General features: G+C 50.2%; 2 protein-coding genes across 2 annotated transcripts in view; one reads left to right on the top strand and one right to left on the bottom strand.

Annotated features, from left to right (window-relative positions):
- LOC119098786 (serine/threonine-protein kinase 32B) overlaps window positions 1-18,501 on the bottom strand; it is an 81,890-nt gene extending 63,389 nt beyond the window's left edge. The window contains exons 1-2 of the mRNA XM_037221827.1: window positions 18,435-18,501; window positions 11,711-11,766 (exon numbers count right to left, since the gene is read on the bottom strand). Of these exons, the coding sequence (XP_037077722.1) occupies window positions 11,711-11,766; window positions 18,435-18,501 (123 nt within the window). The remainder of the gene's footprint in view (window positions 1-11,710; window positions 11,767-18,434) is intronic.
- A 1,548-nt stretch (window positions 18,502-20,049) lies between these two features.
- On the top strand, window positions 20,050-20,736 carry LOC119098405 (glutathione S-transferase 2-like). Its single transcript, XM_037221321.1, has 2 exons — window positions 20,050-20,469; window positions 20,545-20,736. The coding sequence occupies exons 1-2, from the start codon at window positions 20,050-20,052 to the stop codon at window positions 20,734-20,736; spliced, it is 612 nt and encodes a 203-aa protein (XP_037077216.1).
- Window positions 20,737-21,534: the final 798 nt, after the last annotated feature.

Below are 21,534 nucleotides of genomic sequence, written 5' to 3'. Positions count from 1 at the left end.
GTCGAAATGGTCTCTGCTCCGTCGGAGTGAACCATGGATTTATCGGGCTTATACTTTGACTGTCGTCGGCGTCCGTGAGTTACGAAGCGCGCTTCGCTATCAGCAGAATGCCAATGAGATTCAGAATTCTTGTCAGCTTCCAATATGAGGCCAGTGGCTTGTGGCATCCCATTACGGATGTCAGCAACAACTAAGGCACCACTAGAAATTGTTAAGGAGACAGCATCACTGCATGCGCCGGCCACGTGAATGCTTACATTTGCTGCGCAATTGTCGGACTCTGCGTTTTACGAGAACTACAGGATCACGCCATTGAGCCGAAAATCCCACTCGGGCTGCTTGGTGTGCGAGGCGGCGTCTTATATATTTTCCCACGGAATACGGCATGTTTGAAGTACGCCCTCATGACGTCTGCATCCACACGATAACGTTCTTTTTGGTACGACCTCTCCTCTATTTACTGTCGCGGCCCCGAGTCGCGGCCATACCGGGAGGCTATCTGGGCCGGTTTCGTTGCTCGCTGTGAGCATAACTTCTTCAGAGCTTCACTACTGACGGCGACATATTCACGAGTCAACTCCGCCCAATGCCATCAAGTGCTGATGTACCGTTCCGTTGCGCAACGACGAGCCATTGGTGATACGAGATGGGCATTGACAGAGGTCCACTGCCGGGAACATCTGAGGAACGGTGGGTGAATCATCAATGGGTTCTCGAGCCGGCCGGCATTAATATCCGAACAGAATAATGATATTGATCCAACGATGCGGCTCATCATTGTAGAATGCTGTACCGGCTTCCTGGAATCGACAATAAGGTATTCCCGTGCGCTGATTAAACTGATCACGCAGAACTGCAACCTGAGTCCGACATTGTATGCGGAAGGTCTTGGCTGACCGTTGCTTCTTTGGTAGTGATTTTAGCGCCTTGGTACAGGTGCATGGAAAAGGTCATGCAATAATGCATTTGACCATAGTTGTCCCGGATATTTCGTTTGTCGTCCGCAGCTGATAGCATTACTTGGATATCGGAGATGAGAGAAGAAGGAAGGGAGAAGCGAGAGAGTGACGAAGGGGAGGAGGGGCGGGAAATGAAAGCAGAGGAGAATGAAGGGAGGAAGGGAGGGAGGAAAGGCGAAGGGAAAGAGAGAGGGAGGGAAGGAGGCAAGGAGTTGAGCGGGGGGGGGATGGAAGTCGTTATACATCTTAAATAAGTCATGTACAGTGTTGGAACAACGCAGGCTTCTCCGGCTAGCCTCTTCTGCGCGAGGAGGCGAAGCCGCTTGCACCAATAGCGACGCCGCCAGCGTGACGTAGCATTGGGTCCACATATACAATACACAAATTTTGGCTGCTGGAAAAAACCCATCCCGGCTCGTTACTAGCATTCAAGAGGTGTTAGCCCCTTCACAACCCTGTTTCTTTCCCACGGTTTGAAAGGCGGTGCAAGCAAAACCGTGTCCGCCATTTTTGCCTCCCGTCAAACTTGTCGCAGCGCGGACCCGATCTGCAGTCGTTTCCGCGATGACATTATACGTGAGTGCTTAACTTTGAAATATTTCGGCGTTTTCTCGGCAACACTGTCACCTGCGACTCTTACGCACCTCCTGTCCTCAAAAAGTGTGACAGTATCTTTACCGGTCTGGGCTACGTTTGTCATCAGGCTCCTTCCCTGTCCTTCACCTATCCCTATTAATACCCCGGTCATCTCAGTTGGCTGCTAGCTTCTGAGTGCCAAACACGTTCTGCGAATGATCTTTGGCCGACGAGAGGTAGGCCACATTTCGGACGTGCTGAACTTCCGTGGGCCCACTACCATCCCCCACACGTACCACACGTCCTACTTCTACACCAACTTCGCAGTACTGGCGAGCCGCCAGCTCTGGTCTATCAACTTCAGGCCTGCTCGGAACTCTGCCCCCGTTACACTCGCCGAGACAGTGGTTCAGTGTCTCCATGCGTGAGGAGTGTAGCAGACAGGCGGCGCTCTCTGCAGAATGCTGCGGTGTTGTAAAACTCGCCGCCCGCAGAGCTGCACGACTGGTCGGTGGCTGCTTGTGAACAGTTAACGACCTTTTAGGCGACCGCGAAGCGGAGGGTGCGAGGTACTTGAGTTTGATCCTGTGTGTTTGTGTTTCTCAGCTGTGTGTTTGACGAGCGTCGGCTTTAACGTTTCCTTCTTTTTAACTTTAGCGCGCCACTTGGAATGGTCTTTTTCCAAGCAAAACAAAATATTTTTTACTCTCAATACACATCAACAACAGCGGAACCTCAGCTTTAGCATTCTTTGGAGAGAAAGGTGAGTCGGCATCTTTTATTGAAGATTTTCACAATACCCATGTTTTCGCACACCAGGCGCCAAATTTTTCAATACAAACTTTCTGTCCACAACAAACATACCATAATTATGAGATAACTGTCTGGAAGACAATTGTGGGCTAACAGGATTAATTTGCATTTGTTTCGTTGTTTACCTTTTATAAGTGGAGCAGAATCCAGAAACTAACTCGAGATCAATTCTGTCTGAATTTTGCAGCCATTAAGCTAACGCATGAAGACACCATGCGTTAAATGACTTGGTGGAACAAGCCGCAGGCGCTCTTCACTTTAAAATCGTCCATTGACTATTTCTGAACCAACAGAGCTCAGAAACTTTGCCAGAATTTTGAGTTCGGTTCTGCAGAGATGTCAAGATCCCCACCAAAGTTGACTGTAGATTAAAATGGGTCCAGAATTTGTGTGAGCATGGCCAAGCCATCTTTGCCTGATACTATTCATCATTCAGTCAACGTTGATTAGCAATACAAATTATGTAACGTAGTCTTGAATGCGCGTTCGCACACCTCGGCAACAAAAGCCTCGACGCCAAGCGTTGCAGTCTCCATAGGCACGCAACGTTGGCCTGGTGGCTAACACTGGACCGTGTCCAAAGGGTGGGCGAAAATGATAATACATGTGAAAGAAGTACCTCAGAACGCTTAAGGACATCAAACTACGCATTTAGGGAACAGTCCGGACGCATATCTCACCTCTGCAATTTTTAGATTGATGATAAGAGCGGATTGACCTCTACAGCCCCGCAGAAAGTGGTGCTGAAATCTGATGGTGAAACCCGAGGAGGAAAGGTTTCGTCTCCATTTGTCTTGTTGCTGCAACTGTTATTCTACTCAGAGGACAAATCTGTAGAAACATATGCCCAGTCTAACCCTTGAACAGTGCAAATTACTTTTAAGAGACTTTCGGTAGCACTATTTCGATGGCAGCCAATTGCAGACATTCCAAAATTCTGCCAATAGCAGACATTCCAAGAGTTGAATGTAAGGCATGGCAAATGGTATCTCTGGTTGGTCAGTCAGCGCCTCGTTCAAGCATTTTTCTTTGCGAAGCAGTATGGGTATCATTTCTACTGCAGTACACCACACACGGATGCAGTGAGTAAAAACACAACACCCATCGTAAACCACAATTGCACTGTTTGTTCCACAACCGCAGTGTCCAAAAATATGGGGGTGGTAACATCAGCGTTAATCATGTCCAATCTTCCCATTTCAGACGTTCACGCCTGACGTCACGCAGCCGAAAATGGAAAAATGTGGGGGTTTCTTGCTTGCAATAGCTTTGCGCAGTCTAAACAATTTAGATAACCTGGGTATTTCCAATTGTTTTAATAAGCTTTTAGGCTTTAAGAAGTGGAGATTATCAGCTTCCCGGCATTCAGACGAAAAAAGGCAATATGAAACATTAACTCTTATGAGAAGCGGTAATCTATTCCAGTGTCTCAGAGTAGGGTTCAGTTTGACTAGCGTCGTCAGATTTGAAAGCCTACTCTTCATTAGAGTCGTCGGTGTTTGATCTGCATGCGAATTTACGTAAGTTGTTCAGTGAGTTAGCGAGGAACGTTATTCACATACACAGGACAGCTAGCATTAACCCTTTTCTTCGGAAAAACCAGGAGAATCAAGATATAGTTGGGTTGATATTTCGGCAACATGCCTTTATCGAAACAACAGCGAAAGTTAATTCTAATGCAGATTCAATTGGGAGCACTGTCTGCACTCTGATGTGCAAATTTCTGAGGAAAAATCTGTCATTATTGGAGATGTCTGGGAGCACTTTGCACACCAGTCTGGAATAGCGCCTTGTTTGACCTAATTCACACTTCAGAAGTGAATTCACTTCTGAAGTGTGAAGAAGGCCATAGTGAACAAAAACCTGCAACATTGTTTCGATTTTGCAGTTGAATACGCGTCAGGGATGCTATGAGTATGCTAGGCGGCATGTTCATAAAACAACAGGTTAACCTTGGTCATTTTAAGTCAGTGACCTACTCTGACCTTCAAGAAGTCCATGGAAAATCTTTGTGTGTGTCATTGGGGCTTTACGGCGCACTCAGCTGCTGAGACAATATGGCATCGCTTGCCTCTCACCCTGGCAGGAAGGACGGGGACCGGAGGGAATCGAATCCCGTACCTCTGGTTTCTCAGACGGAAAATCTTTGCTTTGGTCTCTGTTGTCAAGAAATTCGAAATGACCATCAGAAACTACCTCACGAAAAAAGCTCTCTAGTAAAAAAACAGGCCCGTTCCGACCTCAATATGCCTTTTATACCTCACCCAGGGTCAATGAAAATGACAGCTATACTAAATTCAATTCTATAGTTGCTTAAGAAACTATCTCAGAGATGCATGGATTCGTCTTGTAATGCGATGTCGCATCAGATTCAGCGAATTCCTACAAATTGCCTTCAGTGACAGCCACGGCCTGACTTTAACCCACAATATGTCGGCGGCCTTACAAAGTAATGCAATTTTTAAGCGCAAAAGATCCGCTATTCATTGTCCACAGGTTGATAATTAGTATCGCCGCCATGCCGTACTTTTCGAAAATTATTCTGGAAAAATCTTGGGTAGGGTAAAAATTACCAACTTCCAACGGAGCTCGTGTTAACGTGCCAACTCTTGTCCTCCACTAACAGTCATTGCAATTATTAAAACATCGTAAAAGCTGTGCCCAAATTAAACTAAAAAATCACATCAGTCGACATACGGCCGTGCTTGCCGGGAAATGAGACCTCCAGCCGTTTCCGACGCTGGCTGCCCATGAAAAATAGATATTCAGCTGCAGTTGTGCAGAAGCTTCAACTTCAGACAGTTGAATGACAGAAGCTCTCCAGTCAGCTGTCATGCCACGTAGGTCTGTCTAGCTCATGGAGGAGACTAGCACTGCTGTATTGGAAGAGGACGACGACGAAGATGTGAACCTGGTCATTCTACCACATGATGTTTATGAACAGGTGCCTAAAATCAAGTGTAAACGCGAGAACGCTCGGGAAGCAGGCGCTTCTTTCCATTGGAAACATTCTGAAACTCTCTCATGGCGATGATCCTGGTGGAGAGGAGCTGGACTTTCCTGTCACTGGTCCTCCTGAGGCTGTTCACCGGCCACCAGTAGCATTAGCGCTCGATAGGCGTACTCTCACCGCGAGTCCGAACGCTGCTGTGTCAGTTGTGTGATGGCTGGTAGTGCATTATACAATACGCTTGGTCGCAGAGACGTCTCCTACCAGCCTCAGTTCTCGACCTAGGGAGGTGGAGAAGTCCATCCTGCCACCAGAGACGTCTCCTACCAGCCTCGGATCTCGACCTAGGGAGGTGGAGAAGTCCATCCTGCCACCAGAGACGTCTCCTACCAGCCTCGGTTCTCGACCTACGGATCTCGACCTAGGGAGGTGGAGAAGTCCATCCTGCCATCAGAGACGTCTCCTACCAGCCTCGGCTCTCGACCTACGGATCTCGACCTAGGGAGGTGGAGAAGTCCATCCTGTCACCAGAGACGTCTCCTACCAGCCTCGGTCCTCGACCTAGGGAAGTGGAGAAGTCCATCCTACCGGGTGGGTCGCACTCGTGCGTCGCAGTTTAGCACATACAGGTCTCTCAGCACATTAGGCTTGCCGTGCAGCATCGCCTTTTACCAGGTGACTAGGGTGACCGCTTGAAGTTCCGGCATATGTCGAGGCAACATCCATCGAGGAGATAGAATCGCTTTTGAACTAGGGTGGGAGTGAAAAATTCCATCGCGAAGTGGCCATGCGGGAGTGAAAAAATCAGTTCACAAAAGATGGAACTTAAGAGCTCGTGACTGATGTTTCAGCAAACAAAGACATCTATTTCAAGTTGACATGGACGTAACATCAGGAACCTGACAAAACTATTTCGTTTTTTAACATCTTTGGCCATTAAAGTGAAACAGAATGCATTAACACGCGCTCGGGTGGGGGTGGGGGGCAAATTACCCCCCCCCCCCCGAGGGCTTTTCCCGAATGGTTCTGAACGGCGTGGCGTAACCGGGCCAAATTAGCAGATCGTTTGAAATACAAATTTTAGATGTACCTTGTAAGGTCACTGACCTATGACAGGTAAAATTCAGACCATGGTTTCAGCGAAGGCAATTTCTAGGGAATAGTTCAATCTGATATAACCACGGAGTGTTTGACGAATACATACATCTCTGAGATGCTTTCTTAGGCACCGCAAATATTGAGTGAGCAAATTACGTTGAATTAAGGTCAGGTATGAAGGTCAGACCAAGGTCAAAACCAACCTGACTTATTACTCTAGTGCTTGCTGTATGGGATAGTTTCTGGTGCTCATTTCAAATTTATTGACAGCAAGAACCGCATTGATTTCTTCAATTGACATTGACTTCATTGACATATTCAGTTGACTTATCAGAGGTCAGAACAGGCCATTGACCTAAGATGACCCGGGTTGAACTCTTTGTTTTAGAAACATACTGCCTAGCGTAATCTTTATCGCTTATTCAAATGCAAAACTCAGAGCAATCTTGTATCATTTTGGTCACCAAGATCTCCAAAGGGTCAAACAAGGCCAATGACCTCAAATGGGCTAGCGACCTTTTGCTTAGAGACAGTTGCCTAGGTTCTGGGAGTGCTTGGAGACCAAACTGTAAGTTGACTTTGACTGTAAAAAGTGGTATCACACTCGTATGATACCAAGAAAAACAGGAGTAGCTAAATAAATATAAAGACTGGTGCTTTTCTCGCAAAATTGTGTAATCAGCTAAGCTGACTTAAAATCTCTTAATAGAGGTGCTCAAAGGGTGATATTCATCTGGTAAGTTTAATTTAGAAGACGTTTCTTGAACTTTTCACTCCTGCATTTACGGAGCGATGCAATTTAGTGGTCAAGTTTCCTCTGGAAAAAAGATATACGTGGAGTAAAATTCTCCACCAGGCCTTGCTGTTGTTTGCGCCAGGCTCTGCTTTCGTGGTGTGGTGGTGAGACCAAACAAATAGGGGATGCGTGAAAACCTTGCATTTGGCGCACAGCTGCAGATTGTGATGCATTTTGTAAACAAACCAAACTTAATGCGTGCAGGCGGCTGGGGTTGCTGGGATTCTTGGGCTTGGAGGTACCTGGCGCCCTTGCTCTGTGCATACATAGACATGATTCAGATGTAGGTGAGGCAGGACATAGCCATAGGTGTCCAGATTCTGTGGAGGATCGTTTAAGCTTGGTGGTTTCAAGTGAGCTCGGTTTTGGATGGCATCTGAAAAACTCGGGAAGGAAAATAGGGGTTGGGCATGTGCGATGAGACAATGTCAGGCAGGAGTGAAAAATTCACATAAAATATGGGGAAAAGGAGTGAAAGATTCCTCCTCATAGGGTATTGCTTTACACCCAAAGTCAGCAATTCTAGGACACTGCACCTCACGCAGGTCAGACGCATGGTCAAATATACGTAGGCCAAAATTCCCTGGCAGCAAACTCTAGGATCTTTCGGATTTCATCAAAGTTTTTCCGCGTGCCATTACCATAAGTCGTGAGACATTATCTTCCGTGCGTGAGCATCAACGCTGTTACTTAAGTTTTGATGACGTCATCTGGAAGGCAGTGCCACGCGTGGGACGGGCCTATCAGCACGCCCATACACGGTGACTGAGCTCGGACACGTATGAATCCAAGGACAGGGCGCTGTCAAAGACGGCACCTAGATTCCGCCTTTCCACACATGGTCGCAGCGCGGGATCACGAAAATCTTTGTTGAAGTCTGGAGGGGCGCATAAATCTTGACGACTGACAGAAGTTGTGTTCTGGTTGCTTGAGGAGATGCAATCGGAACCAGAAGCTAAGTGACGCTTTCCATGCGGGAGAGAAGTCCCATATGGCTTTCTTTCAGACCGCTCACCAAAATCTTGGCGTCATCTGCACATTGAAAAAACACGCGTGATTTATACGCACAAAGACTGGTCATTCGAGAAAAGTATGGAAATAAGTGGGCTGAACTGAAATGAACTGAACCGCTGAAGCTAGGAGACACCCATGTTGTTGGCGGGCGGCCGTAACAGCACTCTGCGTCCGTTATCAAGACACATACTATGGGTGCGTCCCTGAAGAAAGGCGGCGAACCAGGTCTCAATACCACGCATCTGCAGCTTCTGAATCAAAAGCTGGGAATCGACGTCCAAATTTGTACTTATATCAATAAGGCACAGAAGTGGAGCCTTTTCCCATCAGTGGCGTCAAGAATGTGGTCCGAGACCGACCCCAGCGCGGTCTCCGTCGACTAACGACGACAGAAAGCACGACGGGAGCATGCAAGGCGATGGTCGCAGCGTAGACAGTAGTAAAGCAGCCGTTGAGCGAGTCGCTCTGCCACTTAGGTAGCAATAGGAACGAGGGTATAGGACGGAAGGTGGATTGTCGGATGGGTTGCCGACCTCAAAGATGAGATGGATCAGGAAATGTTCCCAAGCGTCGGGGATATCTGAATGGAGAAGGCATGGGTTGACAACGTGAAGGATGACGTCACTGATAGCTGGGAAACCAGCCTTCAGCGTGCAGACACATAAACCGTCTAAATCACAGACAGCTGAGCTCCGCGTGCCAAGGACCGTATGTCTGGGCATCTCCCGGGTAACAGGCGATGGCGGAGACGAACAAACCCCCTCACGAGGGGGACACGTCGCTAAATCAAGCACTAGTCCCTATGACGACTCTGCTTCGGTGGCTATACGACGGCCACCTGAAAAAACTCGTTCAGCTGATCAGTTGTCGCGACTAGAGGAATCGACTGTCCGTCCCCCTTCCCAGCTACTGCCGTCTTCACGCGCCGCCGCCCTCTGGCCGGACCGCCCTCGTTGATATTCCTCTGAATCTCACTGCGCCAATCTCTGGGGACGGCGGATCGAACGACACGATTCAGCTCACGGTGCTCGTATGGGTACCGCCCTGTCCACGCCGATCGCATCGACCCCACTCTCCCTCTATCAGGGCGTGGCTGAAGCTACACCGCAATGCTTTTGTCCAGTTGCGCTTAGATGCATTGGAAACGGTATAAACTTAATTATTATTCATTAATAATTTGTAAGCGACCGCTACGCATGCCGAACGCAAGCTCACAAGTAATTGCATTGCCACAAATCGGCATCCGGTGCAAACTGTACATATATTACTTTCAATAAGATACGGAATATAGTTCGGCAAAATTTCCTTATGCCATTCATTTTCTCAGCATTGTGTTTGGGGTACGTTCAAAGACAGCTGTCCGGTCTGCACCGTTTTGTGTGGCGCACTGGAATATTTGGTGCATTCTCAAGCTCCTAACTTGACATGACTGATCTAAAATGTTACTAACATGTGATACCAGGTTTGGTACTATAGGCGCATCCAATGTTTTGTGTGTAACCTTATATGTCTATATGACATGCTCATAGGTTTATGTGATTGCTTGCTCCATTATGTGTGTCTTTAAATACAGTTCATGTGCGTGTTTCCATATTCATTTGCATTGGTGCTGGTATCGTTAGCTTCGGACAGTTGTCTTTAATGAATATGGGTAAAAATTGTCATCTGTTCTCTCAGGCAGCGTTTGACTGAAACAGAGCAGCGTTTTGCTCATGCTCATTGCTCATGCATTGCTCCGTTCATGAACGACATCGCTTACAATGCTGAGCTTGTTGCTCGGCGATAGCAGCATGCCGGGTTTAGATAGTAACTGATGGGTATGTGATGTATGCTGCATTTGATATTCTTCTGTGTTTTTGTATAAATGCAGTCTCGACATTTTGATTTTATTTCTGAGATCAGGGCGCACGTTAAGCAGGGCTTGTTGTATGATCAGAGATCACTCCATCCGATCGTGACTTTCCAGTTCAATGACAGAATCTTGATGCGAAGGCACGTGCCGTAAAACTCAACCTCCAGTTCAGTGACAGTCTTGAGGCGGAGGCACGTGCCGTAAAACCCAACCTCCAGTTCAATGACAATCTTGAGGCGGAGGCAGCAGCCCATTCCAGTCAAGAGTAAATAGCGAGCGCTGCAGCAGCTCGAACACACCGCCACGGGCACACGGGACGTGACGAGACGCACACCTCGTGCCTCGCGGGTAGGTCAGGAGGCAGGCGCTCAAACCTGCTGAGCAACATGGGCGGATCTTGCTTAAGGCTACAAAGCCCTCTTCCTTAAAATTGCACTATATACATTTTAATTTACGTTCACCATGCACAATTACGAAAGCATGAAACTGGTTGGTCCACAAAATTAATGCCTTACTACGCTGACATCCTGTTCATTCAAAAGGCACTGTAGTGAAGCATACGATATACATTCACAAACTTGTCTGTCCAAAAAATGACAAGAGATTTATAGGTGACCGACCGAAATCAAGCAGAAAATGACGTGTGTTTACCATGCATCGAATCGTTAGATGGAAAATTTAATCATTAACGCCAATTGACTAGCCGCCGAGCCTTCGTGCAAGCGTGCGAGGCGCACGGATGTCGAGCGCGCCACGTTCGACGCCGCCGCGGTGCTGGGCGGCACCGCCACGGCAGGACCCGACCGCCACAGTGTCTGACATCGATTGCCAACCCGGCGCGACGGGGTGGGGCGGGGGCGAACGTGGCGCGGTGCGTTCGGCCAGAAACGGCAGCGTCGTTAATGGCGTGCTGGAGCGGCGGGGAGCGGCGCCCGCGGCTGAGACGGCGGCGGCCGGCCCGGGCAGCCTGACGCCCCTTTGTCCGTCAGACGTCGATTCGTTGCCACGGTGCGGTCCGTACAGGACATTCATCCGTCGCCCCGTTCTCCAGCTCGAGGGCAGACTGCCGTCTCCGGTGCGGTCCGTACAGGACATTCATCCGTCGCCCCGTTCTCCAGCTCGAGGGCAGACTGCCGTCTCCGGTGCGGTCCGTACAGGACATTCATCCGTCGCCCCGTTCTCCAGCTTGAGGGCAGACTGCCGTCTCCGGCGGCGGACGCCGGGCACTGGAAGGTTGCGTCGCCTGCCTTGTACCAGGACGCTGACGTGGACGGCGGAAGAGGCGCTCATCTCATTCACCTCATTCCAGCTGCCACTTCACGGCCGTGACATAGTCGTAATGAGGTCATTAAAACTGCGTCGGAGTCGGCGGCCCGTTCTCTGACTTGGGGGCAGAAGGGCTACAGCCCTGCAGCCCGGTGGGAGCCAATGCACTCGCCGTTGATGGCGTAAACTTGTCGCCGAGTTATTTAGTCCTGGGTCGATGTGTGCGTGCTAGAGGAGTCCGCGAGTTCGCAGTGAGACGGAGGTGAGGAAGGTGAGGAATGGGAGGGGGGGGGGGGGCATACTCGCCCGTCGAGGACAGCCAACCAAGCGCCCCTGCGATGGAGAGCCGGTCGGATCGCACAGCCACCGGCGCGGCCATCTCTCACCTTGCCGAAGCTCCCCTTCCCGATCGCTCTCAGGACTTGAAAATGGTCGAAGTTGACTGCAACGAAGAAGAGGACGTTAAAACGTGCCAGGTCGGGAAGTCGGCGTGCATCACACACAAGTGTACCCGCATGGTGGAAGAAACAATTTTGCGACACGCAACACGTCCCGGCAACAGGGCGTTGACGATTCGCGGGGAGCGAGCTGTTGCTGAGTGAAGACGTTGAGCTTGACTTGGGGATTGCCATACACGTACGGCTGGTAATGGACTGTCAGTGTGACCCACTGCCAGTGTAATCCCACTCCATCACAGCCCCTCTGTCATTTACTGGTGATAGAAAATAGATCAAATGTTTTTACCACACTACACGCATTTAATTGCTGAGAGCTATGTGATGAGTAGGTATGTCTTGCGTCCTTGACACAGCTCCTTTTTCTGACATTTTGACTTTTCTATTATTTTTCACTGGCTGCGTAGCTTAGATAACCATTACGTGGGGGGGGGGGGGGGTAATGTAACTGCAACCAAAGGAATGCATCCATTTTTCCCGGTAATAAAACAAGCAAAGTTGCTACATGCGCTTTGTTTTGATTTGTGCGGCTCACGAAAACAATATATGGACGTTATTGGTCATTATCGACACGATCACATTCCGTATGGGAATAGTTGCTAAGCAGGGCTTACTAAAGAAACGAGGTCCGCCGCGCTTCCCTTGCCCATATTATGCTAATAATTTAAACGAAACTTCATCATCCCGGCTCATCTTCTCTTGCACAATGTTCTGCTTGTTTGTTTGACTGCACATGCTGTAATGTGGCGAGAAGCCGAGCAAGCCACTGCGAGGAAAGCTGTACACATTTACCGTATTTGGCAACACAAGCCTGTTCCTGCGTTTGACATGTTTGGACATTAGCATTGACAAGAGACATGTCCTGGAGCATGTGCAGTGTGGCAAATAGTGCACAACGAGGAGAACATCTGTGAGCATCTTAGAACCTACGTGGGTGCATTTTAACAACAAAAACTAGCCCTGCTCACAACGTACAACCCGTTTAAGCTACCTAGGAGACTTTCGTGGGCGATCCTGGCTTCGCCTTATTGACAGTTGTAGCAATGTGATAAAACTCGTTTGAAAAATGTTCTTCCTTATTGCCCAGCCAAAATGTAGAAATGTTGTTCTATAGTAGTTGTCCAGCAAATTTTGTCGACTAAAATTACTCTTAATTCCACTCTCCCAACCAGCCTGGGCCTACTTCCGCCTCTGCGTACCTGCGCTGGCCACCGTCGCCCGATGGTGGCCAGATCGTAAGCTACATAGGTGGGTTACATATTCGGTCGACCTCTGAGGAAAATGAAAAGGTAGCTCCTATGATATGATTGACTACCGATGAAGCGGAGAAAACTTTGCGAACATCTTACAGTATCTTGTGCGAAAGTGGCGAAAGCGGCGTTTATGCGGCAGAAGGATCGGCGTTTGTGCGTTATGAGGTATTATTTGGTTTGCAGCGTGGTTACAAATGATCCTGTTATACGGGATTTAACGATAATTCTGAGTTCATTGGTACCTCGCTTGCCTCAATAAATTGTCCGACGTGCTGATATTGTTGTCAGACTGTCGATGACGTTGCCATGAATGTTGTTGAGTGATGAAGCTAATACAATGCCATCATTTGGCGGGAGGCTTTGTGGTCAGCACAAGTTTTATGCTGCCTGTTTAAAGACATTTCATGACTTATATTGCAATCACTTGATTTCATATTTTAAAACTGAGCAAGTTGCTAAGGATGCATTTGAATAAGACAATACTAATAACCTTATCCCCAATTACTTTTATTTCCCAGGGTAAAGCTCAAAGTAAAACTGATGTACCTAAAAATAGCAGATGCACTTTAAGATGCTACAGACTGCTCCAGCTTCTTCCGAAGACTGGCGAACAAGCTTGCACAGCTAGTGACTAAGAATTATATTTTTGTATGAGCGTCTAACCTGGCTATCTCTGTTGGTAGCAAGTGCAAGCTTGCCTCAGCTAATTCTCTTGTTCTTGTTTGATAAGTTGTTTACTTTGTCACATGTTTGTGTTTCGGATTCACACTGATGCATTCAAGTGATAAATTTATCATTGGATGCATTGATGAAACTTGCTTATCATCTGTTTGAAACAGCACCATGACATTTTATACTCGCGGTTTATGATTTCTATACTGATCTCTCCATATAAAAAACCTGGCGGTTACATATAACAAACAATGGCTATGTCACTATGTAGTGATGCAACTGTCCGTCCCGGTGGCTCAGTTGCTTAGAGCGCCTGCATTCCGATCCGCCCACACGTGGCAGGGTGGGTTCAAGCTTTAGGGCGCTCGCTATTTGCCCTTGGCAGATACTGCCCGCGGCCGGCGGCAGCGGTCACGCTAAAAGGCCAGTTGACGTCAGAGGGCAGGACGGACCGTGCCGAGCATTGCGGCAAGTTAAGCTTTCGCCAATAATTCTGCCGTTGCCTGGAATTGCGCGATCGGATGGTGGGGGGTCAGGACTCGCACAACAAGCACTGCTTAGCGAGAGCGATGACCCCAGAAATCCATCCCTTCCAAGGGTTCGGATCAAATTTATGAGAACAAAACTGATGGATGTTAGTGGTTGCATCTGGTGCTCACAAATAATGGTACATTCTGATGCAGACAAAGCATGATATTGTGTTTACAATTGACACCGTCGTGCTGTGCTCACTTTTATTTTTCTAGTCCAGAACTAAACAAATTTGTACTCTGCAACCAAGAACAAAAATAAAATATCGTTAATTGATTCACAGTAATGACTGACTGACAGACGCTTGAATACAAGCGTGGTCCATTGTCTATAAGTTGGTTGATAACAAATGTCAACCTATACCAGGGTAGATTCAGGTACATGGTGAATGCCAGGAGGGTCGTATGAGAACTGGCAGTGCCTCCAGCTTGGGCATACACACAAGAAGGACGAGAACTTATTGCAGACTGCTGGAGCCATTTTCAGGTCACGTTGGTAATTTTGCAGCATCTTGAGTTGCAGCGCTCACGTTATTAACGCCAGTTTGTCCTCCCCGGACCGTAACACAGCAGCAATCATAGGGCTGTGCTGAATCTATACCATTGGTCACAACACTGTATATTCTATGGGATTATGCAGTGGCTATATAATTTCTCAATCAGCAAGTGCGGCAGACTGCTGTCCGGAGGCGGTCGCCGACTGCGGCCGGCTGTCGGAGGCCAGTTGCCGCTCACATTGCGGCCTGGTGCTGGCTGTACAGGGCAGTGCTGAACTGGCTCTCACCGGCGACTCAAACCGGTCACGCACGCTTGCGGCTGTCGTCCCTGCGTCATGTTGGCGACATCAATAACGCACGCACGCAGCTGCTGAAGAGCTTTCATCTGAAGTCAGCCGCAGAAGTGCGACCTGCTGGCGCTGTGTCGCGACGACGCGGGGATGGCCTGCCTGGCAATATGGCGCGGCAGCGTTGGCCGCCGACCGGATCCTGCCGGCGCGCGGCAGCGGCCTCGGCGCAATATCCGCGCTGGGGGTGGCCGCGCACCTGCACCCGCACCCTCACCCTCACCCCACCCGCAACAGGCACGGCTCTGGGCACTGCTGAGCGCCTCACCGCCGCAGCTGCGCCCTGAACTATCAGAAGCCGCTGTTACCACCGCCACCACCGCCGCTCGGCGCCTGGAAACGGCCGCCAACGAGGTGCGCTTCGGCCGTCACGTCCGGCCTGGCCCGTTAAGAAACCTGGGCTACTGGAGATCAACCCCATCGCCGCTAGCCCAACACTGGTGAAGTTGCAGCCATGCCTCGTGCGGATAGGTGTTGGACCATGTCCGGTCTTCGCACGGGAGCTTCGTCGCCTGTCTTAAGTCCGGTGCCCACCATATGTGTCCTGCGCCCGTCGCCGACGCGGCGGGGCGCATGACAGGTAGTGATCGCACAAGCGGAGCGTTGGAGCCGTTCTCAGCTGCAGATCTTTTTGCTGTAAGTAAGTAGATTGTCTGGCCACGGGCTGCTAAAGGACGCGTTCGAGCGCGTGGAGGGCCGAGATTAAAACTGTGCCACTAAATAGTCCCCACGCGCCGTTGGCCTGGTCACCCGAAATTCGGCCGAGGACAAATCCTCCACCAGGGTGCTCCACAGTCGGTGGGTCTTCTCTCTCATGCCCAGCAGCTTGCCAGTGACAACATCCACTTGGCTGCTGTCCGGACCGCTAGTGCCATCTGAGCGCGTGTGCTGATGGACGAGTCTCAACCTGACATGTCCGGAGGTGGACCGGGTGGTCCAGAGCCAGCTGCTCACCGACGAGGCCACAGCGGCTCAGCACGCCGTTCCGCGCCGGCCAGACTGCGCTGTTGCCCTGTGTGACCTGGTGACGGCGCGGCTGAGCCGGCTGGACGCCGAGCCGGAGCGGCGACAGGCCGTACGCTGTCGGCTGCTGGGCCCTGAGCCCGGCGTCCGGCCGACGTATCTATCCACTTGCCGCCAGAGACACAGCACACAGAACCCGCCAGCACAGAAAGCAGGAATGCAAACGACATCCGACCGCCGGCCCAGCGTTCGCCACAGACTGCTGTCCACCCGCTCGGTCTTCGAGAGCTGCTTGAAACGCGTGACAGTATAACGTTTCGGATCACAGGCTGCCTGGACCGCCAAGCAGCTATCTAGATTGTCAAAAAAACAAACTGTGGATAACTCCGTTATTGCCTCGATTTCGCGAATCAAGCAGCTTTTCATACGCAGTGCTGGAGACATGTAATGTGTTTGTCGTACACGCATTAGGTGGATTTTCGTGCCTGGACTCAGGCTTTCGGACAATGCCAACGTTCTTGCAAATGTTTGTGCCAGGTGTGCGATAAGCGACCTATGGTTGTCTTGAATGAGAACACAGATTTTCAACTTTGCCGTGCGCTTAGCGCATAGCGCATAGCGACGAGATGCGCTATGCGCATTGCGTATGCGCATATGAAAGTATGCGCATTTCAACATTGTCGTGTGCATAGCGCAAGAGAAGCGCACGAGCCGGACGAGGCACTAGGCGGCAGCCAGACATGCAAGTAAACAGAAAGAAACGTGAAGATGCCTTTCTTTCGTTCTAGGTGGATTAGAACTGTAATAATTCATTTAGCCTTATGTAAATATCTAAATCACGTGGCCATTTGGGAAACTCATCGACGAGAGCAATGACGATGGCTAGCAAAGGTCGCACTGGACCTCGTATTGTAAGGTAGGAGGCGTGCAAACGCTGTCCCCTACCTTAAACCTAAACGAGAAGGCGAGCGACTTCGAGCCTCGATTTCAGAATTCCTAAACAACCAGATCAAGAAGCCTGGAACAATCTGGCTTGTTCGAGCGACTACGTTCCTCCCAAATTGCTGATGCATATAATTTTGGTTGAGCGAATGCTGCGTGCTTAAGCCTATGATCGACGGCCGAATAATCAGTGTTTCTAGTAAAATGTTGATCTCATTTACTGCCTCGCCGCAATTTATCAATATTTTGAGATGCCTGTCAGCGAAAAAAACCCTGAATGTGACATGGTGCCTATCTAAAGCAGTTACTGGCAGTTTTACCTGATCTATTACTTCATGGAGCCCATAAGGATAATGACACATTTTACGTGAGGTGGGGTAGCTGCCCACCTTTTACTCTTTGTATTCGTTATATTCTTCTTTTTATTTTCATGGCTTTGATTCCGTTATAATCATGTGTCAATGATGATTTGTTTTCACCTGCCTGAGCTACTGCACTACTGTATATAATTCATTGTCAACGAATGTCTCAGTTTAAGCCTTGTGATATTTAACCGTTCCTAATTGAAAAAAAATATTTAGCGGTTATCAGGGCCCTCAAGAACAAATTTGGGCCCAAAATGAATGGGGGATAGTACAGCAAGCACGGCAGAATACACATCCCTCCCCCCCCCCTAAGTATCATACCGTGCAAGCGTCTCCCAGGAGAAACCCTGTAGTTTACCTGGCGATTACAACTGTCAAGTATCCACCCCGCACCCTAGACATACCGCACGGAAATACTGATCCAAACAGGAATTCAAACTCCACACACCACGCATCGCCCCCCCCCCCCCCGCTCCTCCCACCTTAAAACCCCCTCGGAAACAATAAGCCCACGTACTTCGATCTCGACAACAGCTGGTTTAGAGATGGAAGATTGTTGGGTAATAGCCCGGGAGGTAAAAGCTCAACAGTGAGCTAAATCACAACGGCATCCGGGCCTCATGGTCCACTCGACGTGAGCAAATCTGTGTCTTAAACCTTCTCAACAACAAATCATGGCCGCTGCCTAGGATCATTAGCATATTTCATAGTTGCTTACAACGCCGCAATTAAAATCTCTCAAGATGGGACTTGTGGAAAACAAACTACTTGTGGTTCCTGGCGAATGGCTATGTATTGCTCCAAGCTACCTGAAAGTTCCTTTTCTGTAACATGTTAACTAACTGATGTGTAAAATCTAGCAAGAGGACCAAATGGACCAAATGGAAAAAAAACGAATGAAAAGATGACCAAATAAGCCACCGACCAAAAGTCACATGGGGTGGCTTAAACGAGTTGTGCCTTGTGAACAGGGCTGCTAAGACAACCTGGCGTAACGAACAGGTCATCATAGCACCGAAGAACTTCGTTTTTGATTACAAGAACCGCACACTTTTGGAGAAGTAGTGTGGAAAGACAATAAATGACCTGCCAGTCGGTAGAGAGTCGGTGACCTGCCATGTAGGCAGTCGGTGACCTGCCAGTCGGTGGACATTCGGTGACGTGCCAGTCTGTAGGCAGTCGGTGACCTGCCAGTCAGTGACCTGCCAGTCAGTGGACAGTCGGTGACCTGCCACTCGGTGGACAGTCAGTGACCTGCCAGTCAGCGGACAGTCCGTGACCTGCAAATTAGTGAAAAGTTGGTGACCCAGAGCCAGAGGATGCTATTAACTACTCATGGCGGTTTGTGGGCAGCCTGGAGCCGCCATAAATGCCATTACACCCCTGACGCTCAGGGAAGGCGCGTGATCATGCTCCTACCATGCCTGGACCCCAAACTCTGCAATGGCGACCATTACGACAACGAAGCCAAGGGGGCCCACGTCTTCATCCCAATAATCTAGCTGGTCCCATTACACATGCCATTTGACTTCAGACAGGTCCAATTTCCTGTCGAGCAGAGCAACACCGTAACGCAGAAATCAAACTGTACCAGAGCCGCAACGTACACCGTTATCCATTCCAACCTAGCCCATCGCCAACTGTGTTACTGAGACTAGCGTTTTGCTTCTGCAGATTGCATGTTACCATTTCCAGTTGACTTCTTTGACGATAAGCATCCGGTGGCATAGTTTTTTGAGAGTGTATTAACTGTTTTGCTCCAGCATGTAATTTGCAGCCGGAAATGTCGTTGGAACGTGTCCAACTATTAGAAATAAGTACAAATACGAACACGCAGGTATCTGGGATGCATTTCGGATCATAAACCAGATTACGACTACGTTAAATAGCAAGTTTTTCGCAGTATAACACTCTCCATTACCGGAGCATCGCCAGCATTCCTGCTAGTTAACAATACAAAGGTATTGGGATACCACGAGGGATACAAGGCTAGATACAAGGATATTAACTGCGATGATATGAAAAGGATCCTCACACAGATACAAAACATACAGTCAGTGCATTAAAACCAATATGGTGAGATATTAGTTACATTGGTGTTAGAGCGTGCAAAACATACAGTCAGTGCATTAAAACCAGTATGGTGAGATATTAGTTACATTGGTGTTAGAGCGTAATTCGTCGTTTCGTTTCTGACACAGGATAACTCCACCAATGAGCCATTCGTTAAGGTGCCTGCTGTTCATCGGGCAGCAGTAATTGGACGCCGCTCGTTCTGCTTGAAGGAGGAAGGCCCCATCCCACAACACTAAGCATTTTGTGCACAACTCTAGACAGAAGCACGAGGTTGCCGCAGCCAAATGTCCGGTGTCCGCCCGTCGCTGATTGGTGGGCCATCTGTTACTTATATTTGAAAGGCCAAACGAGATACGCATCTCATGCTCTAACGGAGCGCTCTCAGGCCTTTACAGGACACTCTCATCTCATCCTCTCTCTCGCCTTTTGCCATCCTCTCCATCTCCCCCTGCCGTACCCGCGAGCCCCACGCGCCACGCCTAATCTGTCGAGTCGCCGCCCGACCTTCAGACTCGGGGCAGATGGCGTCTGGCTCACTGTGACTGACCGCATCAGTGAGCGGCGACGGCCCCTCTTCGCCGGAGCGCAGCGCGTCAGTCCACGCCACCCCGCCCCGACAGAGACCATGAAGCTGTATTCGTTCTTCATGAGCTCGTGCGCGTGGCGCGTGCGGGTAGTGCTGCAGGCCAAGGGTGTGGAGCATGAATACGTGGCGGTGAACTTGCTGACACAGGAGCAGCGTGACGCGGCGTTCCTGCGGGTGAACCCGCTCGGCCAGGTGCCCGTTCTCGTGGACGGCGACCTCGTGCTGACGCAGTCGCTGGCGATGCTCGAATACCTGGAGGAGAAGTACCCGACGCCGGCGCTGCTGCCCAGCGAGACGGCGCAGCGCGCCCAGGTCCGCAACATCTGCGAGATGATCAACTCGGGCATGCAGCCGGTGCAGTCGGGCGCCTTCCGCCGGCTGAACGAGATCGGCGGCGAGGGCGCCGGCCTCGCCTGGGGTCGCGAGGCGATCGAGCGCGGCTTCGAGGCGCTGGAGGCCGTGCTGGCCTGCTGCGCCGGCCGCTGCTGCGTCGGCGACCGGCTGAGCCTGGCCGACTGTTGCCTGGTACCGCAGGTGTTCAACGCGCGCCGCCGCTTCGGCGTCGACGTCAGTCGCTTCCCCACCATCAGTCGGCTGCAGGATGCGCTGCTGCAGCGGCCCGAATTCGTTGCCTCCCACCCGGCTCGGATGCCAGACTGCCCGGCCGGCTTCTCGGCGGACGCGCCTGGCCAAGGTCGTGCGGCGGCCACGGCGGCAGCGCAGTGAACGAGAATGAGTGGCGGCGACAGGAACGGCGTGTGCGGTGAAGCCCCCCGCAGCAGCGACGGGGACGAGGCTAGCTGACATGAGTGATGCCCACAGTTGTTGTTGGTGTTTGGAACAGTTGTGACCAGTTGTCCCCATAGTTAGTGTAGTGAACGACGAGATTGGAGGCATGTTGTGTCCGTGGTGTAGCCCTCGGGCCAGCGACTGTGAACGCCGCTGGTGGTCTCTGCCCGCACAGCGCCGCGCCCTGCAGCCAGCCGGGCGTGCGCCACCGGCAGCAATAGGAAGCGTGCGGTGCAGGGATATGGTACATAAACATGCTTCATTCACAAGCTAGTTTGGAAACCCCACAAGTCACTAGGAACTCTGGTGCCTTTACATATCAAAACAATTGACTGCATGAAGAGGCTGTCTGACAAACATGGGAATGAAGCTATGACGCTTTTTTCTGATGCTTGCCGCGTGTAAATGCGCAGGTCTTTACAAAGGCAACGATAGGTACTGCAGTCCAGTTGAAATGGAGCCATAGCCCTGGTGTTTTCCTCTCCAGCAGTTCGAAATTACGATACTACCCCATGCACTGCAGCGCATTTTGCCTAAGATACGTTTCTGCATTTCGGCGTGGTTGTGATCCGGAAAATACGAAAGGCCGAGATATGGCCGATCAGCGGGGCAGTTAGGCCGCTAGTCTGACATCGCCGGTGCCATGACCCTCGCTCTAGCTCCGCCCACACAACGATCATTTCTCGGCATGTGGTATAAACGGAGCCACGTCTAGAGACTGATCGGATGGGGCTC

Source organism: Pollicipes pollicipes, unplaced genomic scaffold (assembly GCF_011947565.3).
Source record: "Pollicipes pollicipes isolate AB1234 unplaced genomic scaffold, Ppol_2.1 Scaffold_4740;HRSCAF=5597_pilon_pilon_pilon, whole genome shotgun sequence".
NCBI lineage: Eukaryota > Metazoa > Arthropoda > Thecostraca > Pollicipedomorpha > Pollicipedidae > Pollicipes > Pollicipes pollicipes.
The sequence above is the reverse complement of the archived record's forward strand: the minus strand, read 5'-3'. Positions and strand labels throughout refer to the sequence as shown.

Bases quoted from the DNA above. Each gene is read 5' to 3' on its own strand.
- LOC119098405 (XM_037221321.1), top strand. From the start codon at position 20,050: ATGAAGCTGTATTCGTTCTTCATGAGCTCGTGCGCGTGGCGCGTGCGG. The intron at 20,470-20,544 runs GTGCTGGCCTGC...CTGGTACCGCAG, and splicing joins GCTTCGAGGCGCTGGAGGCC to GTGTTCAACGCGCGCCGCCG.